This window comes from Lytechinus pictus, chromosome 10 (genome assembly GCF_037042905.1).
Source record: "Lytechinus pictus isolate F3 Inbred chromosome 10, Lp3.0, whole genome shotgun sequence".
NCBI classification, from domain to species: domain Eukaryota; kingdom Metazoa; phylum Echinodermata; class Echinoidea; order Temnopleuroida; family Toxopneustidae; genus Lytechinus; species Lytechinus pictus.
The window spans coordinates 37,561-54,973 of NC_087254.1; the positions used below are offsets into that span (position 1 = coordinate 37,561).

General features: G+C 33.3%; 1 protein-coding gene across 7 annotated transcripts in view; it reads left to right on the forward strand.

Moving 5' to 3' along the window:
- The window catches only part of LOC135155595 (uncharacterized), a 34,137-nt gene extending 17,781 nt beyond the window's left edge, over positions 1–16,356 (forward strand). For 5 of the 7 annotated variants that reach the window (XR_010294716.1, XM_064105086.1, XM_064105087.1 and 2 more), the window contains 3 exons: positions 3,703–3,787; positions 8,168–8,230; positions 9,780–16,356. Coding sequence is in view for 4 of the 7 variants with exons in the window: in XM_064105086.1 (XP_063961156.1) it covers positions 3,703–3,787; positions 8,168–8,230; positions 9,780–9,948 (317 nt within the window). In the remaining 3 variants the exon portion in view is untranslated. The remainder of the gene's footprint in view (positions 1–3,702; positions 3,788–8,167; positions 8,231–9,779) is intronic. The other 2 variants (XR_010294714.1, XR_010294715.1) reach the window with 2 other exon arrangements.
- Positions 16,357–17,413: the final 1,057 nt, after the last annotated feature.

The following is a 17,413-nucleotide window of genomic DNA, read 5'->3' on the forward strand; positions in this document are numbered from 1 at the left end:
TTAATCATTTATTAGAAACTAACGATATGTTCAGGAATACATTGAGAAGTGAGTTCACAAGTGTCAGAGAATATGTTGTTGAAAAGAGAATATCGGAAGATGGAACTTGGGCTACGGACACGGAGATGAGTGCATTGGCCAACTTAATTGATACTGATATCTATTCTTATAATGACCAAGTACCGTGTTGGCAGTTGTACTCTGCTAAGAAACCTGGCAGCATAAATGTTATTACAACTGAGAGAGGCATTTTTCTACAATACACAGATAATAATCATTTCAATGTAGTTGAATCTGTTAAGAGTCTTGGTAGTGATTCATCAAAGACCACAAAAACAAAACAAGATGTGAGTACAGCAGTAGATACACGAGTCAAACCAGTTGCACAGGGAAGATTCAATCAAGGTCATGAAAGATTTGGTTGTTCATCTGGAAAACAATGTGTTGCTAATTCATTATCAGCTCTGTTGTACAGCAAAGTGAAAAATGCGGCTGATTGGAATAATGATGATTTGGATAGGATTTTGATCAACGGGGATGAATTGTATCGTAACATAAGGCAGTTTGTTTCACGCCAAGACGAATATTTATTGATTTCTGATCTACCAAAACTCTTGGAAGCCTATGATGAATTGTTCGAGATTGAATATCGTGAATCGATTCCTGGTTTGCTAGAAGGAGATGAATCAACTTTGGTGGACTCAATTTCATTGCCACTGAAACAAGCACTAGAGCAAGAGTTATGCAGTGATGTCAATGCTAGCTTTGTAACATTTTCTGGGAACACTTTTGTTGTCATATCTGCATTTGAATCTTTTTTTGTATTTGATTCTCATTCAAGAAACTCAAGAGGCTTACTCATAGAGGATGGCTTTAGTGTAGTACTAGAAAGTCCAAGCTGGCAAGGTGTTCACAAGCATTGTATGAGGTTGGCAAGGACTTTGGGTTGCTCTGAATATACGCAATATGAAATCACAGGTGTTATTGCAAGAACAATTTCCGGCAAGAATGAGACATTGAATGGTCGCTTTCAGTTACCTGGCATTTCATTGACCCAAGATCCATTACCGAGTGACAATGCAATACACGTAGAGAATGATATCTGTGATAATGTTGGAACAATAGAACAAAGTGTTTTTTCTGACAAATTAATTGATGAAGACGAGTTATTAAGTCCAGTTGATGAAGTGGATAACATAATCTTTTGTGATGAAAGCAATATGATAAAAGAAGCTTCAGAATCGACAACATGGACTATGAAAAGCTCCCCTGCAGACAAAGACATTAGTATGGAAAGTACTGATGCTAATGATTTTAATCGGTGTGCCAATGAGCCACAGAATTTAGAAAAAAATGGAAGTTGTAATCTGACAAGAAAACGAAAACTGGATACTTTGGAGCAAGAAATAGAAGCTAACATAGATGTTTGCCAAGTAACAAAGAAATTTAGATCGCAGGACATAAACAGAGACAGTTCTGTCCTTAAAGATGGAAATTCTAAGAGAACGGAAAATATCAATGAAAGAAATATTACTGACATGAAAAGTGATAGAAGCAGTACGAAAATGCAGAAAAGACGTAAAAGAAGTTGTACACAAAGAATGAAATACAAAAAGGAGTTTATGAGAAAAATTCGTGGTAGGGTATATGAAAACAAAGTAGAGGCTTGTGTCAAAGATGCAAATACACCTAAGAAAGGAAAAAAAGAGAGCAAAAAATCAAGATATCATGAAGATATTATCTGGAGAATGGAAAAAATTAACAAGGTCAAAGGAAACTACAAATACACATCTGATTCTGATTTTAAGGTAAAACAATGTGCTACCATGAAAAATCTGTATCAATCTAATTTGAAATATAAAACATGTCGACTTAATGCAATTAAAACAAGATATATGACAGATAAAGACTTCCAACAAAAAGTGAAAGAGACTATGAAAACCAGATATCAGAATGAAGAAAATTACAAGCAGAAAAAGAAAAATACCATGAGACACATGATTAAAGAAAAGTATGCAAAAGATTTGAAGTTCAGATATAAACAAAAGAATATCATGAGAAATAGATACCAGAATGAAGAAATGTACAAACAAAAACAAAAGAATATCATTAGAAATAGATACCAGAATGAGGAAATCTACAAACAAAAACAAAAGAATATCATTAGAAATAGATACCAGAATGAGGAAATCTACAAACAAAAACAAAAGAATATCATGAGACACATGCTTAAAGAAAAGTATGCAAAAGATGAGCAGTTCAGACAAAAACAAAAGAATATCATGAGACACATGCTTAAAGAAAAGTATGCAAAAGATGAGCAGTTCAGACAAAAACAAAAGAATATCATGAGACACATGCTTAAAGAAAAGTATGCAAAAGATGAGCAGTTCAGACAAAAACAAAAGAATACCATGAAACACATGCTTAAAGAAAAGTATGCAAAAGATGCGCAGTTCAGACAAAATAAAAGGAATACCATGAAATTCATGTCTTTAAGGAGATATAAAAATAGACAATATAGACAAAGGAAATTGGCAATGTCAAAAGAGAAATATAGAAAAATAAAAAAGTTTAGAGAAAGTGTAATAAAACGAAATACTAAAAGAACTATTGCTAAAAAGGAAAAATTGTGTAAATTTAACAATGTAATCAAAGAATTTAGAGAAATTGTATCTCATGGTCCAGAATATGTATGTGCTGTATGCTTTAAACTTCTTTTTGAAAATCAAGTCAAGAAATGTGTAATTGATGATTATAAGTTTCAGATCTGTATTAGTACAAAGTATTTGCATGTTTGTAATTCAGAATGTAGAGGAGATTGTCCAGTAAAAACCTCAGCTAGATCATCTTTATGGATATGCTTTACTTGCCATAGAAAGTTGAAATCTGACAGAGTACCTGCAGAAGCAAACCTAAATAACTTGCAATTACATGAAATTCCAAAAGAACTTGCGAACTTAAACACATTGGAACAGCATTTAATAGCACTAAATATTCCCTTCATGAAATTGATGGCATTGCCTAAAGGTGGTCAAAACGGAGTTCATGGTCCAGTCGTGTGTGTCCCTTCAAATTCTTATGAAACTGCAGATATTTTACCAAGAGCACAATCAGAAGATCAATTGATTCGTGTTAAACTGAAAAGAAAATTGTCTTACAAAGGTCATTACGAGTATAAATTTGTAAATAAAGAAAAACTGCTTTGTGCTTTGCATTATCTAAAACTAAATAACAAATATTATTCAAATATCACTGTGAATGAGGGATGGAAAAATTCAATGGAACGAAATGAAAATGATGATGAAACTGAAGAAGAACAGGAAAGCGAAATGAGTGCTCAGACTCAATTAAGAAATTATTGGAAAAATTATTGGAAAAAATGGAATGAAGATATTGACAGTATTTTGTCTAAGGACAAGAAAAATGATGAAAACTTCAGACAGAGTGCCAACGTGCCAAATACAAAATCAAACAAAAATGACATCAATGATGAAAAAAAAGACATCACTGACGAGGAAGACCGTTTCCATGGTTTGCATCTAGATTCATGTCTTCAACCAGTTGATATTGGACAGGAAATTCTTGATCAATATTTTGATGAAATAATATGCTGTGCCCCTTGTGAAGGAAAAAATCCTGTATCCGTTCTGCAAGATGAAACTAATGAAGCTAAATGTTTTCCTATATTGTTTCCCAAAGGTCAGCCGACGTACCATGATAGAAGGGAAGAGAGGATAACATTAGGACGTTATCTGCTGAACCGATTGATGCATGTTGACAACAGGTTTGCTCAAAATACAGATTTTATTTTTTATGCTCAGTATATCTATGAAATTCAACAAGTTTTGTCACAAGTGTCTATTGCATTGAGACAAAGTTGCAACAAAAAAGATGATTCCTCACCAATTACTGCCTCAGATTTGAGATGTCCTGAAAAAATTAAAAATGTTTTAAAATCAGACAAAGGATATAAATTTCTTAAGCAGATTCGAGGGACACCTCCTTACTGGCAGAAAACACAAAAAGATATTTTAGCAATGGTTCGACAGCTTGGAAAACCAACCTGGTTTGCTTCATTTTCTTGTGCTGATATGAGATGGCCAGAGATTATGAACACATTACTAAAACAGCAAGGAGATAGCAGAAAGTCAAGTACCTTAGATTGGGCACAAAAATGCAAGCTGATGAACTCAAATCCAGTAACATTAGCAAGGATGTTTGAGAAAAGATTTCATACTTTTCTTCATAAAGTCATTTTATCACCATCTGCTCCTATTGGGAACATCCAAGACTTTGCATACAGATATGAGTTTCAACAAAGAGGAAGTCCACATTGCCATATTTTGTTCTGGGTTGACGCCCCACAATTAGGAAAAGACAAAGATGAAGATGTTGTACAATTTATAGATAAGTATATTTCTTGTGTGACGCCTGATAAGGAAGACGATCCAGAATTGCATGAAATTGTTCGTTCTGTACAGCAACACAGTAAAACGCATTCTAAATCGTGCAGAAAAAAAGGAACGACTTGTAGATTTAATTTCCCAAGACCACCTTCAGAAGAGACGTTTATCATTAAAGTTAAAGATAGAAAAACAAACAAAAAGAAAAAGGGTGAAAATGGAGAAGATGATAGAAAAACAAACAAAAAGAAAAAGGGTGAAAATAATGAAGATGCTGAGAAAAAGGCTACAGAAAATGCAAAAGAATTGTTGAATTCTGTTAAAAATGCCTTGTCGGATGGAACTGAATATAATAGTACTAAAGAACTTTTTGATAAACTTGAAATTACACAAAGCCAGTTTGAAGAGGCACATCACGAGATTGCATCACAGGAAAGTGTGGTAATCAGAAGAAAGCCTGGCGATGTATGGATAAATCAGTATAACCCTAACTTATTGAGGTGTTGGAATGCTAACATGGACTTACAATATGTGACAAATGCCTATGCCTGTGTTATTTACATTGTGTCCTACATGTCAAAGGCAGAAAGAGAAATGGGAATGCTTTTAGAGCAAACAGTTTCTGAGATGAAAGATGGAAATAAAGATGCTAAAGAAAGTATGAAATCAGTCGGGCAAGTGTACATGCACAACCGCGAAGTATCGGCTCAAGAAAGTGTATTCCGTGTTTGCAGTCTAAGACTGAAAGAATGTTCTAGGAAAGTTGAATTTATATCTGTTGGTCCTGATCCCATAAGAATGAGTTTACCGTTAAATGTCATAAGAAACAGACCTGATTGTGATGATGATGAAGAAAATATTTGGTTTCCTAGCAAAATTGAGAGATACAAAGCTCGACCTAAAGATGCAATGTTCAAAAAGATGTGTCTTGCAACTTTTTGTTCTCAATATAGGATATTGACCGCTTGCCATATGAAAAGCAAAGTGCACAAAAACATCTTTAAACTCAGAAATAATTTGGGATACATTCAAAGACGAACTCGTTCCAAAGATGCAGTCGTAAGATATCCACGATTCTCGTCCACCAGATCACCTGAAACGTATTTCATGAGTATATTGCAACTTTTTTTGCCACATTATATCGATGAGCAGTTGAAGCCTCCTGGGTTCAAAAGTTATGAAGAGTTCTATGAGACAGGTTGTGTAAAATTATCTGGAAATGACTTGCAAAGGGTTAGCTCAGTTATCAGTAATAACATGAAAAAATTTGAAATCAAAGCAGATTCTATCGAACTGGCACAAGAGCATTTAGATCGTTTTGGTGTACCAGAAGATGCATGGGGCCTATTATGTCCTGAAAGTGAAGTACAGAGACTTGAACATCCAAACGTGTATGTTGATGCCGAAGACCAGGATGAAGAACTTGCTATGCCTGATCTAAAAGAATCCAAAAATAAAGAAAACTTTGCAGTGGAAATTAGGACTCATAAAATTTCAAAAGAAGATAGGCATTGTATCATTAGGTCATTGAATGAGAAGCAGAAAATTGTGTTTTATAAGATACGGCAGTGGTGTCTCGATAAAATAAATGGAAAACAAGTTGAACCCTTTCATGTATTTATCACAGGTGGAGCTGGCACTGGAAAAAGCCATTTAGTCAAATGCATATACTATGAATCAACACGTATATTAGCCAGAATGATGCATAATCCTGATGATGTCTCAGTGTTGAAAATGGCTCCCACAGGAGTAGCAGCTTATAATATAGATGGTCATACTATTCACAGTATTTTGTCTATTCCAGCTAATGCACAGATGCCTTACCAGCCATTAAGTGAAGAAAAAATAAGCATTCTTCGCAACAAGCTAATTCAGTTGCAAATTCTAATCATTGATGAAGTGTCCATGGTAAATCAAAAATTGATGTTTTATGTCCACAGTCGTCTACGGCAAATAAAACAATCACGAGATCAGACTGCTTTTGCTGGTGTTTCCGTTATTGCTGTTGGAGATATGTATCAATTACCTCCTGTCTTTGGAAGCCCTTTATATAAAGATACACTTGAAGGAGTGTTATGGAATGACAATTTTAAAAAAGTAGAACTTCAAGAAATTATGAGACAAAAAGACGATGCAAAATTTGCTCTTTTACTGAACAGATTAAGAGTAAAAAAACGAGATGATATTCTTTCTGATGAAGACCTGGCAGTGCTAAAATCCTGTGAAACTGGTGAAGAAAATGAAGACGCTCTTCATATTTATTCATGTAATAAGGAAGTAGATGAATGGAACAGGAAATTGTTGCATAAGAAATGTTCCAATGTGATATGCTTGAAAGCCGAAGACACAGAAAGAGACTCGAAGAAGGGAAGTACAGTTCGCGAAAAACCTGTCACACGTTGTAGAAGCCAATTACCCAGTTATTTATGGATTGCCATCGATGCAAGAGTCATGTTGGTCAAGAACATTGATGTTAGCAAAGGCCTTACAAATGGATGCTTTGGAAATGTTTGTGAAATAATTATGGACCAAACAAATTCTAAATATGTTTGCATCAGAGTAAAATTTGACAAGGAAAATGTTGGTATACATTCCATTCAAAAATGTAACGAATTTCTGGGTAAGAAGTATTCAAGGAGACAGTTTCCATTAAAACTTGCTTATGCATGTACAATACATAAAGTACAAGGTTTGACCTTAGACAAAGCTGTGGTATCATTGAAAAGGACATTTGAGTCTGGTCAAGCATATGTTGGGCTTAGTCGTGTTTCTTCATTATCTGGCCTTACTATAGAAAATTTTGAATCTAAAAGCATACATTGTAATCCTGAAATCAAAGAAAGATTGGATAACATGAAACCATTTATTGAAAATTTGGAAGCTGAAAAGAGTGATAGTGATAAGTTCACTTTAATTTTGCACAATATACAAGGATTAAGACAACATTTTTTAGATCTTCGTTCCCAACAACAATTTATGAATGCAAACATAATTTGTTTGACTGAGACATGGATTAATGATGACAACATTTTAAATATTTTTATGGATGAACATGAATTCTACCATCAGCCACGTAGTCTTTCATACAATGAATCTGGAAATTCAGGCAAATTTAAAGACCTAGCACACGGCGGCGTTGGAATGTATGTGAAGAAAATTGACACGAGCAGATTAAACATAAATGTGGATAATTTGGAGTTTATTGCAGTTCTTATTAGTAGATCTCCTTCTCTTGTTGTTTCAGTCGTATATCGACCTCCTTCTTATGATATTAATCATTTTTGTCAAAATTTGACTGATTTGATAAATGAACTGAATAAAAGATGCACAAGATGTATTATAACAGGTGATTTTAATGAAAATTTGATGAAAGGATCATCAAAGATACATCAGTTAATGTCTATGAATGGTTACAAACAGCATGTTATGAATCCTACAACAGAGAGTGGAACATTAATAGATCATGTTTACAGTAAGGGATTAGACTCATTAGAAGCTGAAGTCATTCCTGTGTATTATAGTTATCATGAAGCAATTCAAGTAATATTTTAGTTGACGTGAAATGAAATAAAAATACTCATGTACCCGTTTTCTATTGAATTTTGGAAGTGTTTACTTAAGATACATTATAGTAACATCCTAAATCAAGAAGCATTAATTTTGAGGCATGTAAAAAAAAATCATATTGAGTGTAATATGATTGTGAATGCAGTTTGTTAATGTATTAAAATATCTTGACTGTTATTTATCGTACGATACAGATGTCAAAAGGGAGGAGAATGTTTATCTGATATCTTAGAAAAGCAAGAAGGAAAGAATAAAGGGTAAGTGTAGATTTAATTTTGTATTGATCAAATAGTTATGATTACAAAATGAAAAATTTAACATATTTTGATAAATGAAAGTCTGCATAGATTATGAATAAAGGCAATTTTCAAAAGAGCTCTGCATTTATGAATACATTAATTAAAAAAAAAGGATATTCAACCAAGTATATTTAAATCAAGTTCAAAACATTACATTTCATGTAAAGGACATTATGACAATGCCTCCACCCACCAAAGGTGCTGCCAGAGACATTATGTTTTCGGGTTGTCCGTCCGTCCGTCCCACTTTCGTTCTCGCGATAACTTAAAAACCAGTCAACTAATCAACTTCATACTCGGCTCGAGGACACCTATTTGGGTGACGATGAGCTGAGTAGTTTTTGGGTCCAAAGGTCAAAGGTCAAAGGTCATAGAATTCAATAAAATACATAAGAAATAGACCTTTCTCACAAAAAATCAAAAACCCTTTGACAGATCAATTTCAAACTTGGCTCATGTGTGCATATACAAGTGACAATGAGCTGATAAGTTTTGGGGTCTCAAGGTCAAAGGTCAAGGTCATAAAATTCAATAAAATACATAAAAAATAGACTATTCTTGTAATAACTCTAAAACCTTTTGACAGATCAACTTTAAACTTGGCTCATGTGTACATATACAATAGACGATGAGCTGATTAAATTTTTTGAATGTCAAGGTCAAAGGTCAAGGTCATAAAATTCAATAAAATACATCAAAAATAGACCGATCTCATGATAACTCCAAAACCCTTTAACAGATCAACTTCAAAACTGGCTCATGTGTGCATATACAGCTGACAATGATCTGAGTAGATTTTGGGTCTCAAGGTCAAAGGTGAAGGTCATAAAATTCAATAAAATGCATAAGAAATAGATTGTTCTAATGATAACTTTTAAACCCTTTGAAGGATCAACTTCCAACTTCTTTCATGTGTGCATATACAAGTGACAGTGATCTGTTCAGATTTTTGGTCTCAAGGTCACAGGATTCAGTGAAGTTTATATGTTATCTGACTAGATTCTGCAGTCGCAAGATCAAAGGTCTACTATTTTATACTTTATGGAAAGAGAAACTAGGATATATATTTCTCGTCTGGCAGTGGCGGAGGCGTACATTTCGACCGTGCGCAGTCAAAGATTCGTCTGGTTTGAAAATGCAATTACTACTGCAAAGATATTTTATTTTACAATACATGGTGTCATAAGAAGCATCAGTTTATTATTGCAACAGCAATTATCAAAAAGAAATGAAACAGAATTTGAATCTAGTTTGGAAGTGAAAGAAATGAAAACTTTCTACTAAGAATGTGCTTTTATTTTCAATGAATACAAAAATCTTGTAATTTGTAATGACTACATGGTATACATCGACTCAGAAAAAAGGTAGTCCAAGGGGGAGGGGGTTATGGGACAAAGATATATAAGTGTATTGTGTAATAGTTCTTAATTTTCTTTAAATACCATTTGCAGTTTCTGTAATACACTGTGTAATAATGTTGTTCTCTCAATGTTACTATTAAGTACAGGTACCAACAAGAACCCAAACACCAACAATGTGATAACTCCTCTTGGGGATTACTGCCTGACTTGCGGTTATTAGACCGCTTTTCATCTAATGATTTGGGACCATGTAGGAGTGTGCATAGTGTACAAAGCCATTCATTTATGCAGTTTCACTCCATTGGTTTGTATTGATGAAATTTATATCCAATCCCAATCGGTGCCATACAAGCCTGGTGTCTGTAAATGCTCCTGTGAGTAATGTGCTGACCAGGTTTATCCCTCAAATTGTTAGTGAACGGAGCAGCTGGAGGATCCCAGCCCTTGGTGATAAATGCTGGGTATTGTGGTGAATAATAATGTTTAATATCATCAAAACACTTGTCTACAAACAGGAAAAACAATTTAGAAATTTGTTTTATTGACAAGATTTGATGATGATAACTTATGAAATTTAGATAATTGAAAATGTGTCACAGATATGTAATCCCCTCTCACCCATATTTAGTGTTTGTCGTCCAGTTAATCATTTGTCGTCCAGTTTATCATTACTCTAAACAAAAGACTTTAATGAAGAACACACCTTCAAGACAAGGATTGACTAACTCCTCACTACTTGCGCACTTATTTCAAAGAAAAACGTTTATCAACCATAATCTGTCAGTCTCATTGGCTACCAGACAAATCGCCTGCCCACAAATGCTACAGGTCCTTGAAATTGTCAAAGAAAAGACCACTTAGAGGACATTGGCTCGTCTAAAATGTAACTGGAAACCATTTATTGAAAATTTGGAAGCTGAAAAGAGTGATAGTGATAAGTTCACTTTAATTTTGCACAATATACAAGGATTAAGACAACATTTTTTAGATCTTCGTTCCCAACAACAATTTATGAATGCAAACATAATTTGTTTGACTGAGACATGGATTAATGATGACAACATTTTAAATATTTTTATGGATGAACATGAATTCTACCATCAGCCACGTAGTCTTTCATACAATGAATCTGGAAATTCAGGCAAATTTAAAGACCTAGCACACGGCGGCGTTGGAATGTATGTGAAGAAAATTGACACGAGCAGATTAAACATAAATGTGGATAATTTGGAGTTTATTGCAGTTCTTATTAGTAGATCTCCTTCTCTTGTTGTTTCAGTCGTATATCGACCTCCTTCTTATGATATTAATCATTTTTGTCAAAATTTGACTGATTTGATAAATGAACTGAATAAAAGATGCACAAGATGTATTATAACAGGTGATTTTAATGAAAATTTGATGAAAGGATCATCAAAGATACATCAGTTAATGTCTATGAATGGTTACAAACAGCATGTTATGAATCCTACAACAGAGAGTGGAACATTAATAGATCATGTTTACAGTAAGGGATTAGACTCATTAGAAGCTGAAGTCATTCCTGTGTATTATAGTTATCATGAAGCAATTCAAGTAATATTTTAGTTGACGTGAAATGAAATAAAAATACTCATGTACCCGTTTTCTATTGAATTTTGGAAGTGTTTACTTAAGATACATTATAGTAACATCCTAAATCAAGAAGCATTAATTTTGAGGCATGTAAAAAAAAATCATATTGAGTGTAATATGATTGTGAATGCAGTTTGTTAATGTATTAAAATATCTTGACTGTTATTTATCGTACGATACAGATGTCAAAAGGGAGGAGAATGTTTATCTGATATCTTAGAAAAGCAAGAAGGAAAGAATAAAGGGTAAGTGTAGATTTAATTTTGTATTGATCAAATAGTTATGATTGCAAAATGAAAAATTTAACATATTTTGATAAATGAAAGTCTGCATAGATTATGAATAAAGGCAATTTTCAAAAGAGCTCTGCATTTATGAATACATTAATTAAAAAAAAAGGATATTCAACCAAGTATATTTAAATCAAGTTCAAAACATTACATTTCATGTAAAGGACATTATGACAATGCCTCCACCCACCAAAGGTGCTGCCAGAGACATTATGTTTTCGGGTTGTCCGTCCGTCCGTCCCACTTTCGTTCTCGCGATAACTTAAAAACCAGTCAACTAATCAACTTCATACTCGGCTCGAGGACACCTATTTGGGTGACGATGAGCTGAGTAGTTTTTGGGTCCAAAGGTCAAAGGTCAAAGGTCATAGAATTCAATAAAATACATAAGAAATAGACCTTTCTCACAAAAAATCAAAAACCCTTTGACAGATCAATTTCAAACTTGGCTCATGTGTGCATATACAAGTGACAATGAGCTGATAAGTTTTGGGGTCTCAAGGTCAAAGGTCAAGGTCATAAAATTCAATAAAATACATAAAAAATAGACTATTCTTGTAATAACTCTAAAACCTTTTGACAGATCAACTTTAAACTTGGCTCATGTGTACATATACAATAGACGATGAGCTGATTAAATTTTTTGAATGTCAAGGTCAAAGGTCAAGGTCATAAAATTCAATAAAATACATCAAAAATAGACCGATCTCATGATAACTCCAAAACCCTTTAACAGATCAACTTCAAAACTGGCTCATGTGTGCATATACAGCTGACAATGATCTGAGTAGATTTTGGGTCTCAAGGTCAAAGGTGAAGGTCATAAAATTCAATAAAATGCATAAGAAATAGATTGTTCTAATGATAACTTTTAAACCCTTTGAAGGATCAACTTCCAACTTTTTTCATGTGTGCATATACAAGTGACAGTGATCTGTTCAGATTTTTGGTCTCAAGGTCACAGGATTCAGTGAAGTTTATATGTTATCTGACTAGATTCTGCAGTCGCAAGATCAAAGGTCTACTATTTTATACTTTATGGAAAGAGAAACTAGGATATATATTTCTCGTCTGGCAGTGGCGGAGGCGTACATTTCGACCGTGCGCAGTCAAAGATTCGTCTGGTTTCAAAATGCAATTACTACTGCAAAGATATTTTATTTTACAATACATGGTGTCATAAGAAGCATCAGTTTATTATTGCAACAGCAATTATCAAAAAGAAATGAAACAGAATTTGAATCTAGTTTGGAAGTGAAAGAAATGAAAACTTTCTACTAAGAATGTGCTTTTATTTTGAATGAATACAAAAATCTTGTAATTTATAATGACTACATGGTATACATCGACTCAGAAAAAAGGTAGTCCAAGGGGGAGGGGGTTATGGGACAAAGATATATAAGTGTATTGTGTAATAGTTCTTAATTTTCTTTACATACCATTTGCAGTTTCTGTAATACACTGTGTAATAATGTTGTTCTCTCAATGTTACTATTAAGTACAGGTACCAACAAGAACCCAAACACCAACAATGTGATAACTCCTCTTGGGGATTACTGCCTGACTTGCGGTTATTAGACCGCTTTTCATCTAATGATTTGGGACCATGTAGGAGTGTGCATAGTGTACAAAGCCATTCATTTATGCAGTTTCACTCCATTGGTTTGTATTGATGAAATTTATATCCAATCCCAATCGGTGCCATACAAGCCTGGTGTCTGTAAATGCTCCTGTGAGTAATGTGCTGACCAGGTTTATCCCTCAAATTGTTAGTGAACGGAGCAGCTGGAGGATCCCAGCCCTTGGTGATAAATGCTGGGTATTGTGGTGAATAATAATGTTTAATATCATCAAAACACTTGTCTACAAACAGGAAAAACAATTTAGAAATTTGTTTTATTGACAAGATTTGATGATGATAACTTATGAAATTTAGATAATTGAAAATGTGTCACAGATATGTAATCCCCTCTCACCCATATTTAGTGTTTGTCGTCCAGTTAATCATTTGTCGTCCAGTTTATCATTACTCTAAACAAAAGACTTTAATGAAGAACACACCTTCAAGACAAGGATTGACTAACTCCTCACTACTTGCGCACTTATTTCAAAGAAAAACGTTTATCAACCATAATCTGTCAGTCTCATTGGCTACCAGACAAATCGCCTGCCCACAAATGCTACAGGTCCTTGAAATTGTCAAAGAAAAGACCACTTAGAGGACATTGGCTCGTCTAAAATGTAACTGGACTCTGTGATGGGTCACTTTCTATAAATTTGTTTATTATCATCTGAACAATTTCAGCTTTCTTATCATTGCAGAATTTTTGTTTATTTTGATTTTCAACAGTTTTTTTAAATTATAGTTCACAATCTGCTTCATATGTAAACCCCAACTGAGATGTGCAATACAAAAAGAAATCAAAAGTAAATCAATGATTCAAGACTTATAAAAGCCATGTCCACCCCAAGAACAAATGGATTTGGACGAAAAGGGAAAAATCAAACGAACATGCTTTATGCTGAAAATTTCATCAAAATTGAATGTTATGTCAGTTCAAAGTTTTTCTGTATTCAGCAAAACAGTTATATACACATCATGCTTTGTATGCAATTTAGAAAGTGATGACATCAAGTCACTATTTCTTTTGTATTTTTATTAAATAAAATATGAAATATTTCATTTTTTCCTCCTTAGGAAACAAACCAAGTTTGATTCTATTCTCACATTCTTCATAAACCATTGATAAAACCTGTTGTGAAGAAATTAAGTGTATCTGTGTTATCATATTTTCAAAAACATGAAATTTGGTATGATTTATGTAATAAAATGCAAAAGAAGTAGTGAGTATGTGACATCATCAACTCATTGATTTGGACATGACCACGATTTGGTTATAACTGTTTTGTATAAGATAACCAATATTTTAAAATTACATTACTTTCTTATTTTCCATGCAATTTGTATTAAGTGTGTGACATAATGTTTCCTAGATTGTCCTCTTTTGGTTCAAATAAATTTTTGTTGGGGGTGGACTACTCCTTTAAGGAAAGTGTCTTAAATTGGTTACTTATGTTACATTTTTGTATTGTTTTATATTATCCATTTACTACTGTTTTATTTGTCACTGCACTTGAGTGTTTCGTGATTACCAATGTATTCAGATAATTGGAAATTCAGTTTTGCTGTTGTGATTCTTTTGTGAAATGGTGATTGAATGTAAAAAAGAAAATTTGCATCCATTTTAGATTTCAGTTCATATGTCTGCCTTTTGGAGAAACAGTTACCTGACTAGATTTCAAAGTGTGAAGATTGAAGGTCTATAGTGTTTTTTTGTTCATGGAAATAGAAAGTAAGAAATATTTTTCTGGTCGGGCAGTGGCGGAGGCATACATTTTGACCGTGCACAGTCGAGATTTATCTAGTTTTCAATGAGAATTGTGGCAACATCATTTTAATCACCAAAAAACATAGATTGTTTTGACTGAGTAAAAGTAGAAATAATGACACATTTATGAATTTTGGGAGAAAAGTTTATTTGATTTGTTTTGATCATTACAGCATTTTAAAGCCTGACAGTCATTTACATAATATTGCATAACTTGAGAACCACATATATGAATTTGATATCGAACAATGTGCAAAGCTTGTATGTAAATTGTGTTGAACCACTGTGTTGATGAGTTCTCAACATTGTCAGTTTTCACAGTTGATTTAACACCACAAAAAATTAAGCCAGTTATATTTAAAGAGATCTTCATTACCAATTGACCTGCGTGAATGGTAAAACATCCCACTATTCATAAAGGAAAGTTATTATTTTAGTTTCTCTTTATACATCAGTAACTGACATTGTCTAAAGCAAGCTAAAGAATTTTTATTCCTCTGCTCATCAAAAGTGGTTGCCGGTGGCATTATGTTTTGGATTATCCGTCTGTTCGTCCATCCGTTCATCTGTCTGTTCATTCCATTTTTGTTCTCGCAGTAACTCAAAAACCATTTCACAGATCAACTTCAACTTGGACCATATATGCATTAGGTGCTCAAAATGATTTCACACATGCGTATGCATGTATGTATCGTTAGAAAAAAATTAATATTCATATTCTGTTGGTACATGATCTCATTATTTAGGGTTAACAGATCAAGGTCAAGGTCAGAAAGTTCAAGCAAGTACATAATAAATACTCTGTTCTTGCTACAACTCAAAAACAGTTTCATGGATTCACTTGAAACTTGAATCCTGTATGGAATGGCGGTGAAGAAGATCTCATCAGTTTAAAGGTCATGAGGTCAGAGGTCAAGTTCACAAAATAAAAAAAAAATAGATAAAAATACTCATTTTTACTTTTACAATTTTGTAGATCATCTTGTAACTTTGATTGTGTATGCATCTGTAATGAATTTTTGCTTTTCGCTTAATGGACTTTTTGCAAAAAATATCAAACAACAAAAATGGTCTACTCCACCAGGCCCCCCCCCCCCCCCCTCTTCCCAGTGAATTGTTAAACTAAGCATCACTTTTCTGTTTAGATGCAGTATTTTGCAATAATACATTATATGAATGAAACTTTATGTATGTAGTCTGTGTATGTATTTAGGATCCCTATGATATTGGAATAACAATGTAAGCCCAAGCCTTCAGGGCTTTGGGTAACAGTTAAAATGCTGTGAACCTTTTAATTTGATTATTATGAATTATTTGTTGATCATTGTTATTGTATTTATATTTTCTTTTTTATGTTCAGAAATCTGTCATTATCTTTTATGGCTTTTGATTGTACAAATAAAGATAGAAAATAAAAATACTAAAGAGTATTTTCTTTTAGTGTGATGCAGTAAATTCAATTTTTCCTTAAATTTTGAAATTATTTCCTCTTATCATTGTACTTAAAGTAATAACCACACCATAAGCCTGAAAAAAAAAAAAAAACAGTGAAAGAGATTAGGTAATAATAGCAAAGAAGGTCATGGTGGTTTAATGGTGAATGATGATTATGGTAGTGGTAATGATAATGGCGATGTTGATGATCATAATTTACAAGTCTGGTGTCTGTAAATGCTATAGCCCCTGTGAGTAATGTGCTGACCATGTTTATCCCTGAAATTGTTAGTGAACGGAGCAGCTGGAGGATACCAGCCCTTGGTGATAAATGCTGGGTATTGTAATGAATAATAATGTTTAATATCATCAAAACACTTGTCTACAAACAGGAAAAACAATTTAGAAATTTTATTTGATTAAAGACAATATGATGATGAATATGTTGATAATCATGGCAATAATGAAAAAAAAAGGGATTGTGATGATGATAACAATACATTAGATATGCTGAAACAGGAAAGTCAACCATGATCTATCATTTCTATTTTCCTCTTTTATTTGTTTCTTTTCTCTCTTTTTCAACGGACTTCATTGGTGGTTGGTAGGAGGTTTTTGCCCCAAACATTTGATAATGGCAAATATATCATAAAATGATACGGCGATGAAAATTTTCGAGAAGAAATTGATAGTGATTATGTTACGAATGAAAGTAATCAACAAATCGGAATAAACTAAGATCAATGCAGCTTGTGACCATGATAAAATAGAGAATGATGGTGATGATGGTAATGTTAAAAAACGATGAGAAAGAGAGAAAGAAAATCTTTCCTCTTTTTTTAACCTCTCTCTCTCTGTCTCTCTCGTATTGGTTTTCTTTCTTTTCTTTTTCTTTTTTATCTTCTTTTTTTTTTTTAAGCATACATGAATAGTCATTAAAAACGTCATCATAATTGATGTCATCATCATCATGATCATCAATATGTTCGTGACCATTAAATATGTACCAGAGATGAGCAATATAACAATAATGATCATGAATATCATCATTAT